The sequence below is a fragment of the Anoplopoma fimbria genome, chromosome 15 (genome assembly GCF_027596085.1).
Source record: "Anoplopoma fimbria isolate UVic2021 breed Golden Eagle Sablefish chromosome 15, Afim_UVic_2022, whole genome shotgun sequence".
In the NCBI taxonomy this organism is placed as follows: Eukaryota; Metazoa; Chordata; class Actinopteri; order Perciformes; family Anoplopomatidae; genus Anoplopoma; species Anoplopoma fimbria.
The window spans coordinates 6,112,567-6,134,773 of NC_072463.1; the positions used below are offsets into that span (position 1 = coordinate 6,112,567).

The 22,207-nt window shown below is 39.8% G+C and overlaps 1 protein-coding gene and 2 non-coding genes across 9 annotated transcripts in view; all 3 read right to left on the bottom strand.

Moving 5' to 3' along the window:
- Window positions 1-914: 914 nt before the first annotated feature.
- trim9 (tripartite motif containing 9) overlaps window positions 915-22,207 on the bottom strand; it is a 36,445-nt gene continuing 15,152 nt past the window's right edge. Inside the window, exons 3-11 of one of the 7 annotated variants that reach the window (XM_054613982.1) lie at window positions 21,210-21,332; window positions 12,210-12,320; window positions 10,120-10,273; window positions 9,207-9,352; window positions 6,732-6,874; window positions 4,677-4,714; window positions 2,755-3,058; window positions 1,742-1,904; window positions 915-992 (exon numbers count right to left, since the gene is read on the bottom strand). In XM_054613982.1, the coding sequence (XP_054469957.1) occupies window positions 915-992; window positions 1,742-1,904; window positions 2,755-3,058; window positions 4,677-4,714; window positions 6,732-6,874; window positions 9,207-9,352; window positions 10,120-10,273; window positions 12,210-12,320; window positions 21,210-21,332 (1,260 nt within the window). Of the gene's footprint in view, window positions 993-1,741; window positions 1,905-2,754; window positions 3,059-4,676; window positions 4,715-6,731; window positions 6,875-9,206; window positions 9,353-10,101; window positions 10,274-12,209; window positions 12,321-21,209; window positions 21,333-22,207 lie in introns of all 7 variants that reach the window. The other 6 variants (XM_054613985.1, XM_054613986.1, XM_054613984.1 and 3 more) reach the window with 6 other exon arrangements.
- Window positions 6,064-6,146, bottom strand: trnal-uaa (transfer RNA leucine (anticodon UAA)). The gene has a single exon. It is a non-coding gene; the product is annotated as a tRNA-Leu (tRNA).
- On the bottom strand, window positions 7,724-7,806 carry trnal-uaa (transfer RNA leucine (anticodon UAA)). The gene has a single exon. It is a non-coding gene; the product is annotated as a tRNA-Leu (tRNA).

Consider the following 22,207-nt stretch of genomic DNA (forward strand, 5'->3'; position numbering starts at 1 on the left):
TAATAACATGTACTCAGCTGTATGTTGGAAAACTACTTTCTCTAATTCAACTCATTCACAAAACAAACTCCTTCCTTTAAAGGAATAGTTAAATATGTTTGGAATTCCGCTTATTTTTCTTTATTGCAAGGAGTTATGGCTGTATGCTCAATATGAAGCTATAGCTAGCAGGCAGTTAGCTTAGCTTAGCTTAGCTTAATGAGTAGAAACAGGTGGAAACAGCTAGCCTGGCTCTCTCCAAAAGTTATACAATCCAACTTCCAGCACCTCTAAAGCTCACGCATTAACACATTATATCTTGTTTGTCTAAAATCTAAATGTAAAAATAAGACGCTGTGGTTTTATAGGCTGTTGTGTGACTATTTTGTTGTGCCCTCAATGTACAGATTAAACAAATGAGATATAATGGTTTTATAAATGAGCTGGTAGACATATTTTAAAACTTCTGACATAGCCATGCTTGCTGTTTCCTCCCAATTCCAGTCTTTGTGCTAAACTAAGCTAACTGACTTGTTGCTTCACATCTATCTCAAAAACACAAGAAGAATGTCAATCTTCTCATCAAATTCTCAGGAAGAAAGTAAATAACTGTATTTTCCCAAAATGTCAAACTATAGATTTAAGCAGATATTTCACTTAATTCTAAATCCATGAGTTTGAGATTATTTCCTAGCAGGATTTCACCTTCTCCGTAACACGTCGGATGATCCAAGTGTCAAAGGTTTAGGCATGATAAAGGCATGGCTCAGCACTGGATGGGGCCTCCTGCAGAGAGTCAGGGGGTCTGTGGGTCAGGGGGCCAAGGGGAGGTGGGGGGGAGGAGGGGGGGGGGAGGGTTGGATCATAGTTATTGACTGGCAGGATGAACCCTGGGAAATCCTGGAGAGGTTTTCCCCACCCAGGTGTGTGAGTCTTTAGCACACAGAATCAGTGGGATCTGCCTCCCCAGTGGTGTAGAAATCAGGGATGGGTAAACCAGTGTGCAGTGTGATCTGGGGGGAAAAAACACATTAACATACATATGGGTTAATAAATCATGGTAAAGAGGTTAGCTTTATTGTTCTGCCTGCAGGTGGAGCTGTTGAACTATTTCCCCAGTGAGTGAAATGTTTTGTCCTGGAGGCGCTTTGCTTTCATCACCTAGAGACAGCATTAAATATGAGAAAAACTGGCTGAGAGCAATAAGAAAGTCAAAGCTACTAACTGTTATTGAGCCTTTGAAGCTTCCTCTTTCAAGGTTTAATCTTCTGAGCCCATATTTGTATAACTCGGAAAAAGCAGTTTTTAATGAATAATAACTGTACTCATTTGATATTTTGTTGATCTACAAGTAAAAAAACCTGTGTTTTGGCCTGCAGCACTGCTCAGGGACGGAGAGACAGGGACAGCTATGAAACTGCACCCGTAGGAATGAAGAAAAATGTGTTTCATTTCTACAAAAACCAAAGTGTAAAAAATACAATTTGCTGTATTATGCAGGATCCTCTCTTGGCTGGGACCTGAAATATTTGGCTGGCTCCCCGTACAGTATTTCAACTCCACAAACACAGACATGAGAGTGGTATCAATCTTTAAAAGCAAACTATTCTTTATAAAGCTACTTGAGGGACCACAAAAGGATAAATCTGTATGTTAAGGAATTCATTTCTCAGTCTTCCAATTCAGAAATGGAATCAGTATAAATTAAAGGTGTAGCCACATTTCAAATATATATACAGTATATTACAATATGATTCTGTACCTGGACATTTCTGTTGAGGCTGATAGCGGGGTAATAAACGCCCTCCAAGGCTTCAAAAGCTACTGGACCCTGCTGCTCGTCATTGATGAGGAAGATGAGGATCCCGCGTGTGAAGTCCAGTAGAATTCCTATTGTAGCTCCTTTACCGATGCCGCCGTCCGTCCTGCACGACCAACAGAGAGAAACCAACTGGAGATATGATGGATAATCTGGTGTTTCTTAAGTAACATCCTGCAGAATATTTGTCCTCCCTTTTTAAATACATTTACTCAAAATTCTGTACTTTGGTACAATTTTGAGCTACTTGTACTTTACTTGAGTATCATGATTTTTGGCTTCTTTGTACTTCAACTTCACTACTTTTAGGAGACAAAAATGTTACTTTTAGCTTCACCACATTTATTTGATATCTTGAGGTACTAGTTACTTTTCAGTTTAAGATATTACATTAAAACATATATGGAAATTTATGGAGCACAACTTTGTTTTTTCTTTTTTCTAGCCCGACCCATAGGTTGGGAGCCGCTGGACAAAACTAATGAACTCTATATAAAATAGCTACAACAGTAAAATGCTAATTTAATTGTTGTAGCCTATTGGTTCTTTTACTAGTTGTGTTTTTATTAATACTCTTTGAATAAGTTCTTAGTTTGGATCAGTTTACCCAAAACAAAAAATGAAAACATGTGCGTCAGAGTTTATTGGAACTAATCATTTGAAAAAAAAAACTTAAAGTTTAAACTCAGTAGGTGTTTCTGGAGCTTTCAGCTGCATCTAAGGGTCTTTAATAAAGGTCACAAACACAAATCAATTTACATTCATTTAATTATTTAATTGAATGCAGGACTTTGATTTGTGTATTTAGGAGTATTCCTAAAGTGTTGTATTGGTTCTTTTAAGTTTAATAAAGGATCTGAATAATTATTCCATCCCTGTGACATTTCCAAACACCTGTATGCTTCTGAACTCTGCATTAGTCGTGGACACGCACACACATCACTCTGACTCCTCACCTGTTGGTGTGTGAGTTGTTGTGCATGAACCAAGAGCGGTTGTTGTCCACGTACATTGCCCAGGCCTTGTCGTCCTTCCCCAGCATCACGTCCTTCAGCACGTCGCCCCGGGCGATCCCGAAGGCCGGGTCCGGGTGGTTGTCATAGCGATCGACGGTCATCTCCCAGTAGTGAACGCCGCGGGAGAAGGCGGAGTTTCCCATGACCACCCTGTCGTCGTAGCTGTTGCAGGACACCGTCAGGTTGTCGTTGGAGAGGACGATGTCCTGGTGAGCCGAGGCCGGGTCAAAGGTGAACCACGCGACTGTTCACACACACACACACACACACACACGGGAAGAGTTACACATGTCATCAGTGACATCACTAACTGCAACATGTTGGTCATGACTTTATGAAGGTGACATGGATCTAGAGGCTGGAGGTCAGATGAGGTGAGGTTACACTGTAACTTCATGAAAGGAGGAAAGACTAGATGAAAGGAGATGAGAAGAAAAACTATTATGATTAATCATTCTTAGCATCATATTCTATAACTTAATTTATAACTTATTCCTAAAATCTTATAATCTTTATTATAAAATCAAACCTGTATCAGACAGTCTGCAAATGATAATTAGCGTTTGTTTTCACCGGCTTGGATCCCCATTTGTGTGGGTTTTATGACATCTGGATAATAAGTCAACTGTTAATAAATTGACTCTAAAATACATCTTTTAATCATTTCTTAGTTTCTCTATGATCCTAAAGACTCTGATCACCCAAAATACAATAAGAAAAACATTGTGAAAAAACCTTGAAAGTAGATATTTTCAGAAAATATAAATAATCTTAACTCAAAATCCAAACTAGCTGTTTGTGGAGCTTTCAGCTGCATCTTAAAATCCTCTTGAGTGAGGTGGTTAATTATAATGGACCTGCATTAACCTGCAATAGTCACTTTAAACTTGATTATTTTAAAAGCATGCCCAATTTTCAAAACAGGATTAAGGACTATTTAAACACTGAATGCACATATCCTGTTATTGACAGATTCAGTTTGTTTTAAGTCTGTTACTTGTGTCTTTTATAAGAAATTTCATGTTGTTTTTAACTTTTGGCTGTTTTGTTTAAAAGTCTTTTATTTGTGATTTTATGTTAAACTTGTATGCCTCAGTCTTGGCTGGGACAGGATTTTAAATTTAAAGCGGCCTGACATCGAAAAAAAAAGAAGAAGGGTAAATCAAAGAAATAAACTGGAAACTCAAATTCTTCCTGTCAAAGGGGAGATTTTCCTTGCCAGATGACCCTGTTCTATGTCCACTGAAAGTGATAATTGTTTTGCCACTTAAACTTTATAGGATGACAATATGTCAATGGTGCGCTGCCCCCGAGTGGCAATTAAAAGAAATAACATTTAATACTGCTTTGATTTATGCACCACAAACAAAGTTCCCTTCATGTTAATTGCATGTTTTTTGTAATTTGGGTGAGCTGACCCTTTAACTTTCTGTAAGCTCTTTAAACACATCCCACTGCAAGCCGGCTAAATCAAATGCTAATATCTTTGCAAACTGTTTGACTCAGAGGGTTTTAAAGGCTCTATACTCTATACAGAGAAACATGAGAGTCTAACAGATGAGAGGTTTGTGCTCTATATATATATATATATATATATATATATATATATATATATATATGGGCTCCACAGGACTTGCTTTTCCACCATCATTCACTGGTGACGCTACGTGCAGTAACGTTTCATTACATTGCTTTATTTCCCAAAGGAAATAAAACAAAGACATTCATTAGAAGCCTGTATTGGACGTTTAATAAGTGCAGCCCACAGAGCAGCAAACTGCCCACCTTGAGAGTGAAGCACTGAACTGATGACACAGGAAATGGCAACGAGCGGGGGTTAGAGTGGAAACAGTCGCCCATACCTGTGCCTATAGACTGAATATCACATGGGGGAGTCCAGCTGAAATGTGAAATGAAGGGGGAGGAGGAAGAGGGGAGAAAGAAAAGAGGAGGAGAGCGTAGCGAAGCAGTGGAGCAGACAGTGTAGAGCGGGTTGGGGAGGGATGGAGGGTAAAAAAGCAGGTTTGATCAGGAAAGCTGGTTCAACTCAACGGCCCAAAAAAACACAGAAGAGATCCTTAAAAAAACAAAAGCAAAGAATTCCTAGAAACAAATCAGGTTAGACTTAAAACTAACAAGCATGGAAACACAGATGTTGGAGGAACTTCCGCTGCAGGAAATAAAAATTCAAAGCACAGTCCGGTCTGGGTGAAGGATGTCAGATCTCTGCAAAAAAAACACTGAGTGGTAAGATCACTTTGTGCAGAACCCCCAAACAGCTGTTGAGTGCTCTGTCTGGCAGGTATGGAAGCTGTCTGGGCCTTTTAGAGTCGACTGATGGATGACAAGCGTCCCTGTGTGCAGAGCAGCATTTAACTAAATGGGAAACAGCGAGCACATGAGTGGATTATACATTAAAGCAGCTGCTGCCGGACGTACCTGGTTTAAAAGCTCAAAAACATCGTCAGACAGAATTCACATCCTGCTGCTGCTTTTGGGGTAAAACCTTGCAACTGGCATTTTGGAAAGGCTTTTAGTGTTATTATTTTTGTGTTATATAAGAGATAAAAGAGAATGAGGTGGTTTGATGTCATTGAAAATCCTTTTGAAAACACATAATTAAAACCTCAAATAGATTTTTTTTTAATCTGAAATAAGAAATTGCAACAGAAGGGACGCAAGTAAGTTTTCCTTTCCTTTAGATTTTTAAGCAGTTGTCTTTCTGAAGATGCAAGGCTTTAGTCTGGCAGCAACTATTTATTATTCTTAAGATCTTTATGAGCTCAGTCAAGATTTATTGCTTTTAATGAACGCTTCGATCCCAAAAGAAGGAAACTGAACTGCGTCTCAAGTCTGTGATCTTAAGAAGTGACAATAACTACAAAACTACGTTATTAACCGTTATCAGACCTGTGATTAAATACCTGCCAGCTGTTTGCTAGAACACAACATCATGGTCAGTCAGATTGGATTCATCGTGATAGAACTGTAACCAAGAAACATTTTGAAGATCTGATCATGCAAAAACAAAACAAAAAAACTACTTAAGAAACACATGGATACAGTAGCAAACATGTGGCAGGCATTTGAAGAAGCAAAAGTGTTGAAAAATAACAAACTGATTTTAGAATTGATGTATATTAATTAACATTTGTCTTTTATAATACCATTATATAGAACTAGAGTAATTGTTCATCAAACTATTGATAATTTCCCACAGCTCATGTCTAGATTTAAACACGCACATTCTACCAGGAGTGGGGTTTGAACCCACGAGGACTATTGTCCATTGGATCTTAAGTCCAACGCCTTAACCACTCGGCCATCCTGGTTCACTTTATGACCTTGCAATGCTGGAATTGATTGCGCACAATTAGCAGTCAGTTGGTGAATCTAATCTGCAAACATGTGGCAGGCATTTGGAGAAGCAAAAGTGCTGAAAAGTAACGAGTGACAAACAGATTTTAGAGTTGGCAGTAGAGATGTATATTAAGTCACATTTGTTTTTTTCATCTGAATACAGATTCCTTAGATTTGTTATTTCAAAGAATTGTGACTAAGATAAATAGTAAGCGTGATATTTAACAGTGCAAAGATAAACGTGTCAGCGCTCTCTGGTGGACAAACTATAATGTCAGCTGTCGTAGATAATTACAGTCGATAAAGTTTTCTTGATTAATAACAGCACTACTGCCATTAAAGAAGCACTAATGCATCTATTGTCATGGCGACACAGACTTGAGTTTCAGCTCTTTCTGGATTCCAACTTTGTGGAAACTGACAATTTGTATTCCAAATACTGACTGAACGATCCAAGATCAGAGGAATAAATGAATGAATTCTGTTTTGAGAGTGTGTTTTCCTTAAAGACATACAGTCACATTAGTAGCAAAAGTGAGGAGGAGATGATGCTTCACGTACTCTCAGAGGTCTGCATGATCAGAGTCTTGCTGTACTGGCCCACTCCACTGGCATTAAAGGCCTTCACTCTGGACTTGTATGTGCTGTTGAAGTGGAGCCCGTCCACTGTGCAGATGGTCTCCGACCCCACGTACACTTCCTGTAAAGACACACAGAGCTTCCTGTTAAACTGACGGACACATCAAGTGCGTAATTATGACACAGAGGGTCCTGCTTCTTTTTTTTCTTTTTTTTCAGCCTCTGAAGCAGCGTCCCTTTTGGATTTGTGTCGGTGAGTGTAATAGGCCAGAGTGAGAGTTTGTACAACCGAGCGTGGGCGATGCAGCCCACGTAGGAGTATAAATAGACACAGGGACACACAACTCGCCAAGCCCAGTGTGGCGCTGCGTTGGCGAGCCTCACTGAGTCAGAGGAGAAATAGAAAACTTCCCTCGCAATTTGGAAAAGTAAATAGTTGTTTGGCAAAATGCAGCTCTGGATAAAGGTATGAGATACAATGATTTAAGTTGAAGAGCTGGATGAATGAAACACACAACAACACATATGTTGAATTCCAATATCGGCTCCTAGATTCTCTACACATATTTCTGTTAAAACTGTTAAAGTCAAATGTCTCCAAACTAAATTGAACTTGTTTATATAGCGCCGTTCTAGTCTTTTTATTGCTCAAATAGCTTTACAGTATATGCCAACATTCATCCATTCACACACTAACATTCAACTGTTCTTCAGGAAAACATAATCCTCTTTCACAGTAAAGACAGTCTTTAAGAGCAATTACAAGTTTTGTATCTTGCCGTGAAAATGCTGACAGGAGAATCCTACAATTGGTGGACAACCATTCAATGTTTTTAGCTACATACACCTTCATAATGCCAGTGGATACTTCTATCTGTCAACACAATATTTGCATGACAGTTGTAAGTACTTCCGAAGTCACTAATGTTCATTTTCCACAACTCATTATTGGATTAAAACACTCACATTCTACCAGGAGTGGGGTTCGAACCCACGAGGACTATTGTCCATTGGATCTTAAGTCCAACGCCTTAACCACTCGGCCATCCTGGTACATGCTGTACTATTGACAAGCTGGAATTGATTGTGCACAATCAGCATATAGTGATGCAGTTGGTGATTTGTTGGCAGATTGGATGTAAACGATCACCCTCTTATGCAACAGTTGTGATTGAGACAGATGGATGAAGGCTCACACAAACAGACAGCTGGCTTCAGAGACGAGAGGCTGAAGGTCAATGGCTGATTTTTCTAAATTAAAACACAGGATGCCTCTAAGAACAGCTGCTGGAAGAGAGTTAGCATCTAGCATCTGTAGTCCCATTTCAGGCTCCTCACAAAGCACTAAAGTGTGACATTTATTAACAGTTGTATTAAGTTTAGAAGTAAATAAGATGGATATTCAAACAGAACTGGGTACACCATGAACCAAAAAGACAGATATTTAGATAATTATCTCAAGTTTTGTCATTTTTAAGTGAAAGGATCTGGTAACTAATGTTGGATGAGTGTTTGTGTGTGTGCATATTGAGCATTTAAATGAAATCAACCACTTTAATTATGTGTAACCAGCTGTTTACATGAATCTGATGGACATGTTTAGGAGCTTTGAGAAGACGGCAACAGTTTAGGAAAAGGCTGAGGTTGAAATATTTTTGTGTGTTTCAGGGATCTAATAACCCTTTAAACCAAAAGCAGTTTTTGCCTTCTTTTCACTCTCTTTTTCTGAGATAATCTTAACTGCTTTGCAGGGCGTTTAACATCACTTTAAGAAAGTGGAAAGATCTTCCGGATTGATTGTTAAAAGAGACAACAGGCCTTCTGTACTGTATGGAGGAGCAGGTTTAGAGGTCGGACACAGATATCCTCTGCCATTGTACTGAAGGTATTGTTCAGGGGGTTTAAGTTGCCATCATAACAAAGCAGCGGCCTCAATGTATAGAGAACTCGGGAGGGTCTTAGCTGGATGGATTACACGGTGAACCTCAGAGAGGGAATGAATACGGCTTTGATCCCAGATCACACTTCCTGTGGGATCATCCCATCTGGCAGCTGCATTACGGACCATTTTCTCCTGGCGTTGTGTCATTCAATGCCCCGCTACAGTGTGTCACATGACCTGCTCTCATATCACTCAGAGCTGTGCGGTACGAGAGAGCAAACCTCAGCGACAGAGCGTTGCTTTCACATTCCACTGGCTGAGCTGGTGTCCTCCCCGGCACCAAATGAAGGCGTCTTTGTTGAGAAAGAGGCGGGCGTTGTTCTGTAAAGGTGAATTATTACTCTAACTGGTTCTGTTTTTCACTCTGTGTCTTGTAATCTAAATGTAAATCCAACAACCCCCCCCCTTTCTGTTGAGCTTTCACAAGTAACAAGTTTGTGGTCTAATAAAGTCGACAGATAAATCCAAACTGGTGGAGACATAAAGAGTACCTGCAGAGGGGGGAACCTACCCTGAACGGCCCCATGTTTCCATCGTCCAGCTCCAGGATGTATCCCTCCACGGCGATGGTGGAGAGCGGCGGCTGTTTCCATGACAACGTGGCGCTGTTGTTCTGGGTGCAGCATTCCTCCAGCTGGAGCATGGGAGCAGCTGGGACTGAGGAGGGGAGAAACCCAGACAAGATTACAGCCTCAGTGAGATATGAAAGGACGGCCGCTCACAAACAGATTCTACTCTGCAGTGCACCGAGATCTGTTTAATATTTATCATTTATAAATTCAATTATGAATATATGAATCCAGAATCAAAAGCTTCCGAATCACAAATATAAACCCACCAACGTCTTGGACTTTCTGAGTATTTTACATAATATTTTAGCAAACACAGATAGTGTGTTAGAGATACCATACTGGTTATCAGGTAACAAACAGAAACACAAATGTAAAAGTACACATCTAACAAATTCCCCAACTCAAACTGCTTCTGAATATATTTTCACATTTACTCATTAAATAATTTGAAAAGATTAAGAGGTCATATGCAAAACAAGCGGTCTCTAAATCACTTATGCAAACTAACACGACTGATATATGAGAACTTCTTTTTTTACAAAAAAAACATTAGTGTTCACAATACATTTTGATTAGGTATACAACAATGTGTTTAAAAATACTTTACTATGAACCAACAATTCAGAACTGCAAACACTGCCGGTATATTATAGTGAATTATCAGAACAGAAATCGGTCTGATCAAAAAATATTTCCCTCACAGGCTGGTAAAGATTTACTGTCTTCAGTAGAGAAGACATCAGCTCTCATGAAGGCTTGAACTTTACTCTTTGAGTTTAAAAAAAGTAGCTCTCCTGCAGCCCACTCTGGTATAAATCCCTCAGGTGTCTGTACTCCTTATCTCTCTTTTACCTTTCATCTGGACAAAGTCCAGCTGGTGGATCGTCTGCAGGAGGGGTCCGCTGTCCAGAGTGAGGTCGAAGTCGCTGGTCATCCTGGGGGTGAGGGTTCCCTTCCCCCACTGGCCCTCTGTCATGTGGACCCTTCGGATCAAAGCGTCGGAGATCTGCGAAGAAAAGAATGAATTAACTGTTACTTATCAATAACAAAAAACTGTACCGGGAACCAGAAAACTTTAACAGGGAAATAAAAGCAGATTAGCTGAAGATGCAATGATGTAAAAGAAGATATGAAGATATCTGCAAGCAAACAATTCAACATATATAAAGAATAATATCTTGTAATAATAAAAAAGGAGCTGTTTTTTCAAATAAAGTGCCTTTTTCCAGGAAACCTCCAAGGATATGATTATGATATTATTGGGAAACCTTGTTTAAAATAAATGTTACTGACATAAACACCAAATTTGTATTTCCACTATTAATATTTTACTAAAATAGGTAAAAAAAAATTGGGGGCCAAGCTAAAAAAGACTTGGTAAATAATTTAAATTACACTCTAAAAGTTCTCGCCACTCATGCTACTATCAAGCACATGCATTGATATAATGTGATACTGTCAATCACAAAAACTGAACATGGAAGCCAGAAAACTACTGATATCAAGTAAGTTTGATTTTAATAAGGTGAAATTGCCCATCCTAGGCAGTGAAAACATCTTCTGTCAGCAAACAAACTGTAACTCTACGTCATCTATCAGTTCAGATTTGGTTGTTCTTATTTTTCACTTTGAAGTAAAGTCATTTTAATCTAAAGTGAGTCAAATTCCCAAATAGCAATTTACCAGTTTCTAGGCGGGATTTCTCTTTTTCTAACTTACGTTTTCCTCCCTAGAGAAATGTCACTAGACTTATCACTACAAGTAGCAAAATAGGTGAAAATTGCAGCTTCGAAAGCGCAACATTCAAAATAGATCACGTTACATTTACTTCACATCAGGTTTTCTGTGAGTTTGTTCCAGATATCTGATGCATAAAAACTGAATGATGCTTCCCCCTGTTTGGTTTTGAAGACGATCTGAGAGGTCTGGATGGGTCATAATGGAGCAGCAGATCAGACTTGTGTTTTGGCCCTCAACCAATCAGTGCTTTAAAAACCAAATATAATAAACATAATAGATAACAAACAGCTGCATTTTAAAGTCAATTCAGTAGCCAGGTCTCCATCCAAATATATTTCAAATGTTAACTGAATTTCAAGAAAATCGTCAAAAGAAAATGCGAATGATTGCTTGTCTCCATTGTACTTCGACATATTTTGTTTTTATTGATACAGCAGCTTTTCCACCTCAGCCAAGCGTTAATCTTTTGTTAAGATATTACAAGATCATTTTTAATTTTTGAATGCCCAAATTGAAAATGTATGTGGATTAAAAGTACTGGACTGATTTGATCCACTCTTCGGTTCTTAAGCTTCAGACACATTTTCCACGTTCCACGGACAGCTGCGTATTTGTAATGGTCGCACAGACATAAACATGGTTCCATTTATACTACAGTTGGTCTGGCATTCAACGCATGCACTTTTTCCATTCCAGTTGGTATTGCAATGCACCACAGAGTTGTTTGCCAGGAGTTCAACGTCTTTGTATTCCTTTAAATGTGGGGTTAGGGTTACCATGGATCTCCTCACATGGTCTCTCTTCAGAACAAACATCCATTTTTTGTTATCTCCTTCTTCTTGGCGAACCAGCTAGAGGTGCATATGCTACCAGTAGGACTGAAGTGTGGAATGAAACTTGAGCAAGCAAAGTTGGTGCACTTGCTATGTGTAATGTTTGATGGGTCAGAAATGATTGGGCTTCATGCAGATGTCCACATTGGGTCCACTTAGTTCAGTTTACAACAAAATGCAACCAGTAATAAGGGGTCGTAAGGTAACATGACTTCGTTTTAAGGGGTCACGAACCAAAAAAGGTTATAAATCTAATTCTAATCTAATTCTCTAAATTTAATTCTGCTGAAGTTTATTCATTTAAATTGGGAAATAAAAAAGCTTAGGCTGTAGCTTCTAGCAGAAATAGAGACTTGTTATGCATCGTACCTGCAGGAAGCCACTGGGGTCATTCTCCTTGATGACCTCCAGACAGTACTCCATCAGCCCCGTGGTCTGACGCAGCTTCACCGTACAGTGGGAGATCTGATCCCGAACCACCTGGGGAAAAAAAGGGTTGAAATAAAAAAAAAAGATGAGAGGATTATGGAGGAAAAAAGAAGAAAACACCCACGAGGAAAATCAAGTTTTGCAAGTATAATACAAGAACAACAAGCATAGACGGAAGATAATCATATGTTAATAATCACCCTTTTTCATGTAATTACTCTCGAGTGGGACATGAATAAAATGCTCAGAGAGGGTTTAATAAAGTGTGCGAGAGCTGTGGAGTATAAATAGGACAGAAAAAAAAGAGGAAAGATTGGAGATGTGGAGATATTCCAGGGGAGTAAATATGCAGAAGATGGCAGAAATGTTGATAAATGAGGAAGGAAGAGAGACAAAAGAGAGAAGAGGAGAAGAAAGATGGATAAAGAGAGAGCTCAAAAAGAAAACAATTGTGACGACAGAACAAAAAAAAGAAAAGAGGAAGGATGGAAGGAGAACACAGATTAAACAAGTCCGAAGATGAGGAGCTGGATGAGGCGAGCAGCAGGAATACCAATAATGAGATTAGCAGCAGGATTGTCAAACTGATTGATCGAGTAATTTCTCCCCTCCTGAGACTCGCACACAGATTGAGGGAGGAAGAGGAAGAGGAGGCCGTAGGGGACATCGGCGACCTGTTATTGACGCTAACGGGAGGAAAGTGACATTTTGTTTTCACACGTATAAACGGCCGGAAGCATCACCGGCTGCATCAGAGATGAGAGGAGGCTGCTCTCAAATATCTTTCTCTCTTTCTGAGCAGCTACGCACTAAAAACATGATGAAGTTTTTTGAATTCTCTGCGCTCAGTTGTAGATTTTTTGCCTCCGAAAACGCAGAGAAATGAGTCCTTTAAACGCTTTTTTACTGCAGCCCTCCCCCGTATTCATAATTCATCTTCCTATAACGTGATCTGAATGATGAGGAGCAGTTTTAAATCAACACGAGAATCCCTCTTTATCTCACATAAACCAAGATATTCTATTGATTTGATTGGATATTTGACAGATTTGGGAGATTCCCCCCCCAACACAGCTGACACTACTGATGTCCACAGAGCCTCCTCGCAACAGTGTGAAATAAACGGAGGTGCTGGACCGAGGGTTGCTAGGTAACAGAAACTTCACTGTTGCTATCTGAGGGGCTCTGAGGCTGAATGGAGAGGAAAATCCTTTCTGCAGACCGACAGTACATGAAGATGATTTACTGATGACTGCAGTCACAGCATCAGTATGCAAGTGTTGCAGCACAGACACTCAACAAACAGTGAAGACTTTCACACAGTAATAGATTATTCACTATACTGTATGTAGCATTACTGTAAGACACATATAGCAAGTTTTTACATCAAAGAAGTATGGGTGGGCAATGTAGATAAAATACAGTATATACTTTTTATAAGACAGTAGCTATATATATTATCATGTCTCATTTTTCTGGAAATGTAATCAGAAAAATCGATGTGAATGCAGTTTTTTGGCTGATATACTGAAATAAAAACATGACAAATCACAGTTCTTTAATTACATCTGACAAAAAATCCCTTTAACCAAATACACATAAAGCAGTCCTGCATATTGAACGTCCAAATCAACCACAAATACAAAAACGACATCTATCTCAACATTCAGCAAAATCCTGCTATATATTGTTGTATCACTCTTCCTCAAATATAACATTGATTGTGGCCAAAATGGCAGCATCATCTTTAGGCTACCGGTGTCACTAACACAGCGTGATGCGTGTTTTAACCGCTAAACATCCAGTTTACTTTCATTTCAAATGACCTTGTTTGGCTGCACAGCGTGAGTTTGTAATGAGGTGTGATAATCACTTTGTTTTGTTCAGTTTATGGTTGAGGGCACCGCAGCGTGTTTGACGTGCGTCATTCAAACCTCAGAGAATTCAAAACTTTTGTTCCCAGTTTGGTTTGTTCAGCAGCTGAAAAAACAATTTGAATTGACCTCTTCTGAACCACTATAGACCTTCTCATCTCCTCTATTATCTCATCTGCTGCAAACACCAGGGAAGGTACATTTATCTTCAACTAATTTAATCATGTTTAACTGAAGTTACAGACTCTGGATATGTGTCTTAAACCTTCACTCTGCAGTAAAAGGCTGCAAAAATGACTGAATACTTGAAAAGCTTCAGTCAATTCACAGTAAGACAGCGTAAACTGATATGAACCGAACATATAAGTGCAACTTCTCAATTTGTTGAGACCAACTAAAACAAATTGCAGGTCTGATGGGACTTCAAGAGGATTAAATATTAACTTCAAAAAGAATACATTAACGTAAATTAATATTTACAGAGACACAGCTAATCATTTCAAATTATTCCCCCTTTTAGTGCCGTAATCAATCAGAGGAGGACCGTGTTTAACCCCTCTTCCTCATACAGTGAGTGGAGGAAATCTCACTGGAGCTCTGATGATTGGGTCTATATTTCTCTGGATGGGGGCCAAACCCTCCCTGCTGTGTCACGCCTGGAACATCCCCACCCCTGCAGTGTCCTGGCAGGCCTCCAGGAAGAGTTTCTCGCTGCTGTCGCTGCCTGTTTAACAATCAGGACTCGCTGTCGCTGCTCCACACGCAGCTGGAATCACAATCTCTTAATTCATAGAGGACAATACGCGTGGAGGGATTTTGCAGACGACTTTTATCAAATCTTGTCCTTCTCCCTGGTCCATCCTTCGACACTCACTGCCTACTGAGCAGCTTTCTCTCAGCATTCCAGTCATCTTTTCCTGAAATCTGCTGTTATTCAACTTTGGAATTAGATATAAAAAAGCTGCAAGCGGCAACCCGGCTCTGCAGGCTGATCAGCGGATAAATCAGTGTAAGGAAGATTCATTCACCTGAGTTAAACACAAAACGAAGGGACAGCAGCAGCTTGAGGTGGGAGGAAGCTGAGCATCCTGAGAGGGAAGAGATGTGGGAGTAATGAATTAAAGGGGGAGAGAGAGGGGTCAGTGCAGGACAGTGGTAGAGGGAAGTGGAACACAGTCTCTGCAGCAGCAGCAGAGATGAAAGAAGCTCACGGGCGGAAACAAACCTTGTCCTCTCATGACATCATTTGCTTTCATAGTATGGTGATTAAAACACATACTCACACAGAGTCACAGCGATGCTAAAACAATCCCAAACAACGAGGTGGCAAATAAATGCAAACTGGTGCTCAGGGCGCTGAAAACATACTTTACTTTACACATATTAGTCATGTTTGGAACAGCAGGTTTTTCTTACATTTCTTCATCCAAGGCCTCAGGTGAGAAGAGTACTCTTACTTGTTAAAACATGTAACTATTCTTTGTTATAAAAGGAGCTGCTTAAACATGACAATCGATTCTTAAATGGTAGTTTTTCTATTTAAAACATACAGTAACCGTTCATTTTTTGGGCCACTTGGGGGCAGTGGACACAACAAAAGGCAAACTTTTTAGCAAAACAGAGCAATATAATCTTTCATTTGGAGTCTTGTTTCTGGCCAACTGATGAATGTAAGTCCGATATTTAATCTTTTTTTTGGCTTAGTTTTTGGTTTCCACCAACTCCTGAGGGAAATATCTTTGTCTTTAGCTGCTAAATGCTCCACTATGTACAACAGCTAGTCTAGATGCTGATCAGGTAGTGTACAGAGGGTTTTTAGTGCTTTTTGTGTTGAAAACAGTTGCCTGCTGGGGAGACTGAACCAAAACAGTACAGTTGTGGGTCGTAAAATCTAAAAGAGTTAATGAAACTCGTGCAGCGGCACCGACAACAACCAAACGTGGCAGGATATTTCATAAAGGGGCCAATAATATCCAGTATCTCATCAGCTGCTACATATTGTACTGTGAGTCAGCAGGCCCTGCTGCCTCTTTGTGAAATAAATTACCTACTTCTATCTGTTTCTGTTGCAATTATTAGGCCACTGCGGCACATTTGGCCTTGTGAGATAGCGAGGCTGCAGTCACCTGACCTAACCTGTCCCTTTACAGCAGCAGCAGCACAGGCTGGTGTACAGTCAGCCAGCAGCCTGGCATAAAATCTATGAGAGTTTGACATTATGTGCATGAGGAGGATGTGATGTAATGAAACTGACATGTGGTGAAAGGAGGAGAGGAACGTGAGGAGAAGAATGAGAAGGGAAATGGATGGAGGGCAAGAGGAGAGGATGAGAGGAGGTTTAGGAAAGAGGGAATAGTAAGAGAGAGGAGAGGAGGAAGACAAAAAGGGAGACAAGAGGGATTGTGATGGGAAACATTAAATCAAACTGTTACAAGACGAAAGGAAAGAAGGAGATCAAAGGGATTCAAATCCCTTCCTGCTTTGCTTCCTGTATGTTACACGCTGCAGTGACGGTCAGAGAAAGTGACAAGTGCCACTTCCACAAACACTCAACTGTCAGCGAGGATGGAAGCGCTTCCTGCTCAGCATTGATGTGTCTCTTACTCAGACGGATGCACAGAAAACGCAACCGAAAGATGAGCTTCACCTCCAAAATGTCAGATATGTAAAAGCTATTTTTATTTTAATCCCTGTCAGTTATTAGTTCATTTAATTGTTTAATTGTTTAGTCTGTAAAATGTCATAAAATTGGTATTTAGTCCGACAAACACTCCAAAGCCCAAATACATTCAATTTACAATAATGTAAAACGAAGACAAGCAGCAAAATTCTCACATTGTAGAAGCTTGAGCTAAAGAATGTTTTGCATTTTTAGCTCGATAACAAATGGCTAAAATGATTAGAGCTGAAACGATTAATCAATGTCAATAGACTGGAAAATAATCAGCAACTATTGTCAGTCATTTTCAAGTACAAATGACACGAAAAGTTTTGTATAGTTATAGTATAGACAAAGAAGAAGACGTTAAAGACGTCCCCATGGAGTCTAGTAAAACTTGTATGGACACTGTTAATCATTACTAAGACTAAATTATGAATTATTAATCAATGATGTAGGTGCAGCCTTAAAAAGTGTTCTGTGGATCATCGAAAAGTACTTTATAAAAAGCATAAATACTGATGAATAATACTCATACTGAATTCAGCAGCATTCTTAATATTTCATGCTCATCCTCTCTGCTGAAGATCCCTCTGCAGCCATAAAAACAGTTCTTCATGAGAGAGTTAATCATTCGATATTTGCCTTCGGTGGTTTTATTTTTATATTTCCTGTGTTCATCTCTATACAGTCCAAACCGTTCCGCATGTTTGAGTGCTTGAACGAGGAGGAATCCGGGAATCAGGGATCCCCTGGAGCAACACAGATGACGAGGAGTCAACAGGGAGGTCAGCAAATCACTACAGCTGACATAAAAATAGCCTCAATGCAGCTGTACTCATGAAACGACCAGCGCTGGGTGTTCAGAGGACGAAGACGCAGAAGACGCTTAGTTTCTGATTCACTTCGTGTTTGTCTAATAAGACCTCAGAAGAATTCCTCATCGGTTCACTGCTGACTCCCAGATCAAGTATAGTGAAAGGGACTGACAGCAAAGGCTCGGTTTGATCATATTTAATACATTCTCCAAGTAAAAACAGCTTAGCATAAAGACAGCTAGCCTGGGTCTGTCTAAAGGCAACAAAATCTGCCTATACTCATATATCTCTGAAGTTCTAACAGATTAAAGAATTATCTACACAAAAAACAAGAGGAAGGAATAATCCGGCACATATCCCCCATATAAAACCATTTTTGTAGAATAAAGAAATCAGATATAGCGTGTAAATAAGTGAATCTTAGAAGCTAGCGGTTTCCCTATGATCCTAGTCTTGATGCTAAACTAAGCTAACCGTCCCCTGGCTGTAATTTAAAAATGAACAGAGTTTTCTCATCTTCTGAACTAATGCTTGGTAAGAAAGCTAATAAGTAAGTGTATTACCTCCCCACAAAAAAAACAGAGTTCAGAGTCTGCTGCACAATGCAACTTTAAAATGCGAGAAAAGTCATACTGATTGTGATTATTATGTGCTTGATTGTAAATCCAAAGCTTTTCTGTTTCAAACATGCTGCTGAATGTCGTTGCTCTTTGTGGCAAACTTTTAACAAGATAAAGAAAGCTGTAAAAAGTTCACTGTGATGAATTATTAATAAAACAAGCGTTATGTCTTTGTTAGTTGATTTCCATATCTTACTGACATAAAGTGAGAAAATCGGCTGTTTGAAAGGAAGAAAATCAGTCTAAAAACTTTGGAAAATAGCTAACATAGCAAAACAAATAATAGCTATGAACGGGGCTACAAATGAGGTCAGAGAGGTCATGACCTCAGTACATATAGTATGTCTTTAAATTCGACTGTTACACACATATAACATATAGCTGGATGTTCAGGCTGATATATATGTTACTTAGACTGAAAACATGTCAAATGTTTTTGTTTTTTTACCAAATATATAAAGTTAAGTTCCTATATAAAAAGAGATTTATTATCAGGGCCTCTAAGGTATTTGGTGGTTTGCCCTGGCTATAAACCGCATGGTACCGCCGTACAGACGTTTGAGTGAAGGAGGTTTTGTAACCGCTCAGTGTGACAAACTTGCCATGAAACCACCTTCCTCCTCTGCCGTCTCTCCAAACACACACACGGGTCAGTCCTCCTGATGGGCCGGACAAAAAGGGAAGCTGACTCACGTTGTTAAGGACTACTTGTCTCGCCTCCACAGCTTCAAACCAACAAGCTCACCATGTCCCGGTCACCATGGCGACAGGGCTTTGGTGTCAGCGTGCAGGACCAGAGGAGAGAGCAGCAGGAAGGAGATGCAGAGTCAGCTGCAGCAGTTTAAATTGTTATTAATTGATTTTGTTTTAATGGTTTCTTCACATAATTAGAGCTTTGTGTGACTGAATCAGCAGGATTAATCAGGGCACTTCGTTAGTTTCTTAATTGGACACGTATAAAATGCATAGCTGGCATTTTGTTTCATGCAACAATCTGCTTTTCATATGTAAATAAATCATATCTGAGATGCTACATGTGGGAAATACAGATAGGGGCTACATTAACATCAGGAGTGCAGAGGGACAGAAGTGTGTCTCATTCAATTACGGCATGCAAGACGACTTCTGCCACTGAGCTACATGCTAATGAAGCAGAAAGCATCCCGCCGACTGGCCACGTCCAATTAGAGCAACAAGCGATGCCTCCAGTGATGTTCTCCAGTTTTACTGCGGCTGATATCTACCTCAAATGATCCATGCCGCCCTCCAGGTGCACAGAACATGTGAAAGTGAGAGTTTCTTGCATCACTGACCCTGTGGGAAACTCCTATGATGGAAGCCGTGTCCCCAGGTGAGCGAGCAGCACATTAAAAAGAATATCAGATCCTTCATGGAGAAATGTGCGACATTAAGATTCAGCGGACGACACACGGAGGCACCGATCTGTTGGCTGACAGTAATGGTTCATTTAGAGTAAAATAGACCATAAAGCGTAGTATGCTTTAGGGCGGGATTGCTGGGATGTTTTATGTATTTACGGCACTCTTCTGCATTCCAAATATGGTAACTTCTGTTCATTGGCAGCAAAAAAACATGGTGACCACCGTAATCCAAGATGGCGACGGCCAAATCAATGAACTCATGGCTTCAAAATGGCAGTCCATGAACCAATTAGTGACGTCACGATGAATACGTCCACTTCTTATATACAGTCTATGGAAATACATCTATTTGTTTTCTCTGTTGTTAAGAGTAAGCTGATGATCGACACCACTCTCATGTCTGTGCACCACTTATAAAGCTACAGCCAGCAGCTAGTTAGCTTATCTTAGCATGAAGACTGGAAACAGATATGGCTCTAGTAAATCTGCCAACTACCACCTCTAATATGGTAATATGTTGTTTAATTGCTGCAAAATACGAATAGTTTTTACCAGGGTTTATGTGTCAGTCTCCAGGAAGATATAACCGAGGTATTTGTTTTCTTATCTAACTCTTTGCCAAGAAAGGGGACAAGCACAATTACCCAAATATTACATTTTTGCTGTAATGCTACAGTCCCGTTTGTAAATGTTAAAAGGAAAAATAAAAGATACATTCAGTTAAAAAACTTCTGAAAAGACAAGTCGTAAACCTCAAAAACACAAAGAAAAAGGGGCCGGTCCTCCTTGTAAGGAACTAAATGTGATTTAAATGAAATGTTTTCTTTTGTCAGTGATTTATGAGGCCCTTCCATGCAATATTTCACATCTTAATATTTCATAGATGGAAAAAAAAGCGTGTCAATGTGTGAGCGTGCTCACATGAAGCCATGCACAGGCTGTGTTTCTCAAACCACCTACACGTGTGAAACCTTGATTCTACAGAGCGTCCAAGTGTGAAATTGGATGGTGTACAGCACAAATGTATCTCTCCCTCCTCCTCCTCCTCCTCCTGTTGACTCCATCTCTCCATTATATCCCCCCGTTTAAGGTGTTGAAGACAGTGTAAAGACTAAATGTGGCACTTTATGTGGAATCGAGTTTCAGTTCTGGTGCTAAAACCTTAAACATGCATTGAGTTAATCTTCTAAATTGGAGAGTTGCAGAAACAGCTTACCATTTTTAAAACATACCATTAATATTTAGATTAATCTCCGTCCTCACAGGCAGCAAATGGTTTCAGTTCAGATCAGTAGAGCCAGTATTAATGTGATTTTCTTACCAATCAAGAAGCCACCAGTTGTCTGAAATACCTCATCCATCCCAAATATTGATGCATTTATTTTTGCCAAAGCTGCTGTTGCATAATATTTATCAAATTTGAAAATCCAGCTCCAGTTTCCAAATGTTTAATGCACAAACAGCCATATTGACACTACCTTCCTTCAGATAGCAAACGCACCACCCCATACAGTTCTGAAAAGCTTAATTTCCATCCCTGACATTTTGAGATGGTATATTTTTCTTTGTCTGTTCATGCTCACTCACCTTCAGTTTGTGTTCGTGCTCTTTGTTGACTCGAGACAGCAGCTGGGCCTTGCGTCGGTTCAGGGCGTCGATGAGGGCGTCGCACTGCGCCACCAAACAGGCCTCGAACTCCACGCCGTTCTCCTGCAAGACAACAGGCAAAGGCTGAAAAGAATAACGCATCTAAAAGACGAAATATTGATAGTAACTTTCAAAATATACAGAGTATACAAAACGAAAAGCACAGGAGAAATGAATGAGTGAATCCCTTATGCAATCCAATTTAATAGCAGCACATGGACATATAGAGAGATTATAATAGTGTTAGGTATAGTTAATATAAAAATGCATCTTCATTCAACACGTCTCCTCCAGGAGCTCGCCATCCAATGAGGTGGGTGGATAAAAGCATCATTGAAGCGTCAGCATCATGAAATGACTCAATGTATGACAATTATGCATTGTAGAGTTTGTTTTCACACATCCCAAATTTCCTCCCCTCCTCCTCCTCCTCCTCCCTTTGCCTCATTTCCGATCCTGCATCTCCCACCATGAAGGGTTTCCCTGGAGCTTCATCTGCCTGTGTGTGTTGATAATCAGCAGCGAGGGCTTTTTAATCCCACCTTCCTGCTCTAATCGGCCTCTAAAGCTGACCACATGCAGCTCCGTCTCCACGGCACAGCAGAAGGTTGTCCAGCATGTTAATCTATTCCTGGTCAATACATTGTGCTTAAACTAAGTACTGTACATGTGATACCACTCAATGTGCGCTCAAATCAATACCCTCGCTCACACCTGCAGCAGAGAAATACGCCGCAGTTGTTACTATGGTGATACTTTAGTTTCATTGAATGTAGCTTTCTTTATTAATTGCAGTGTTCTTTACATCCTGACAGTCTGTGTCTACATATTAAATCATATTCATCATGCATATATTGAGTACAGCTTTAGAGTTTATCATGCTTCACGCTAAATCATCCATTACTGACTCTAATTTGAGGGTTGATATTTATAAATGA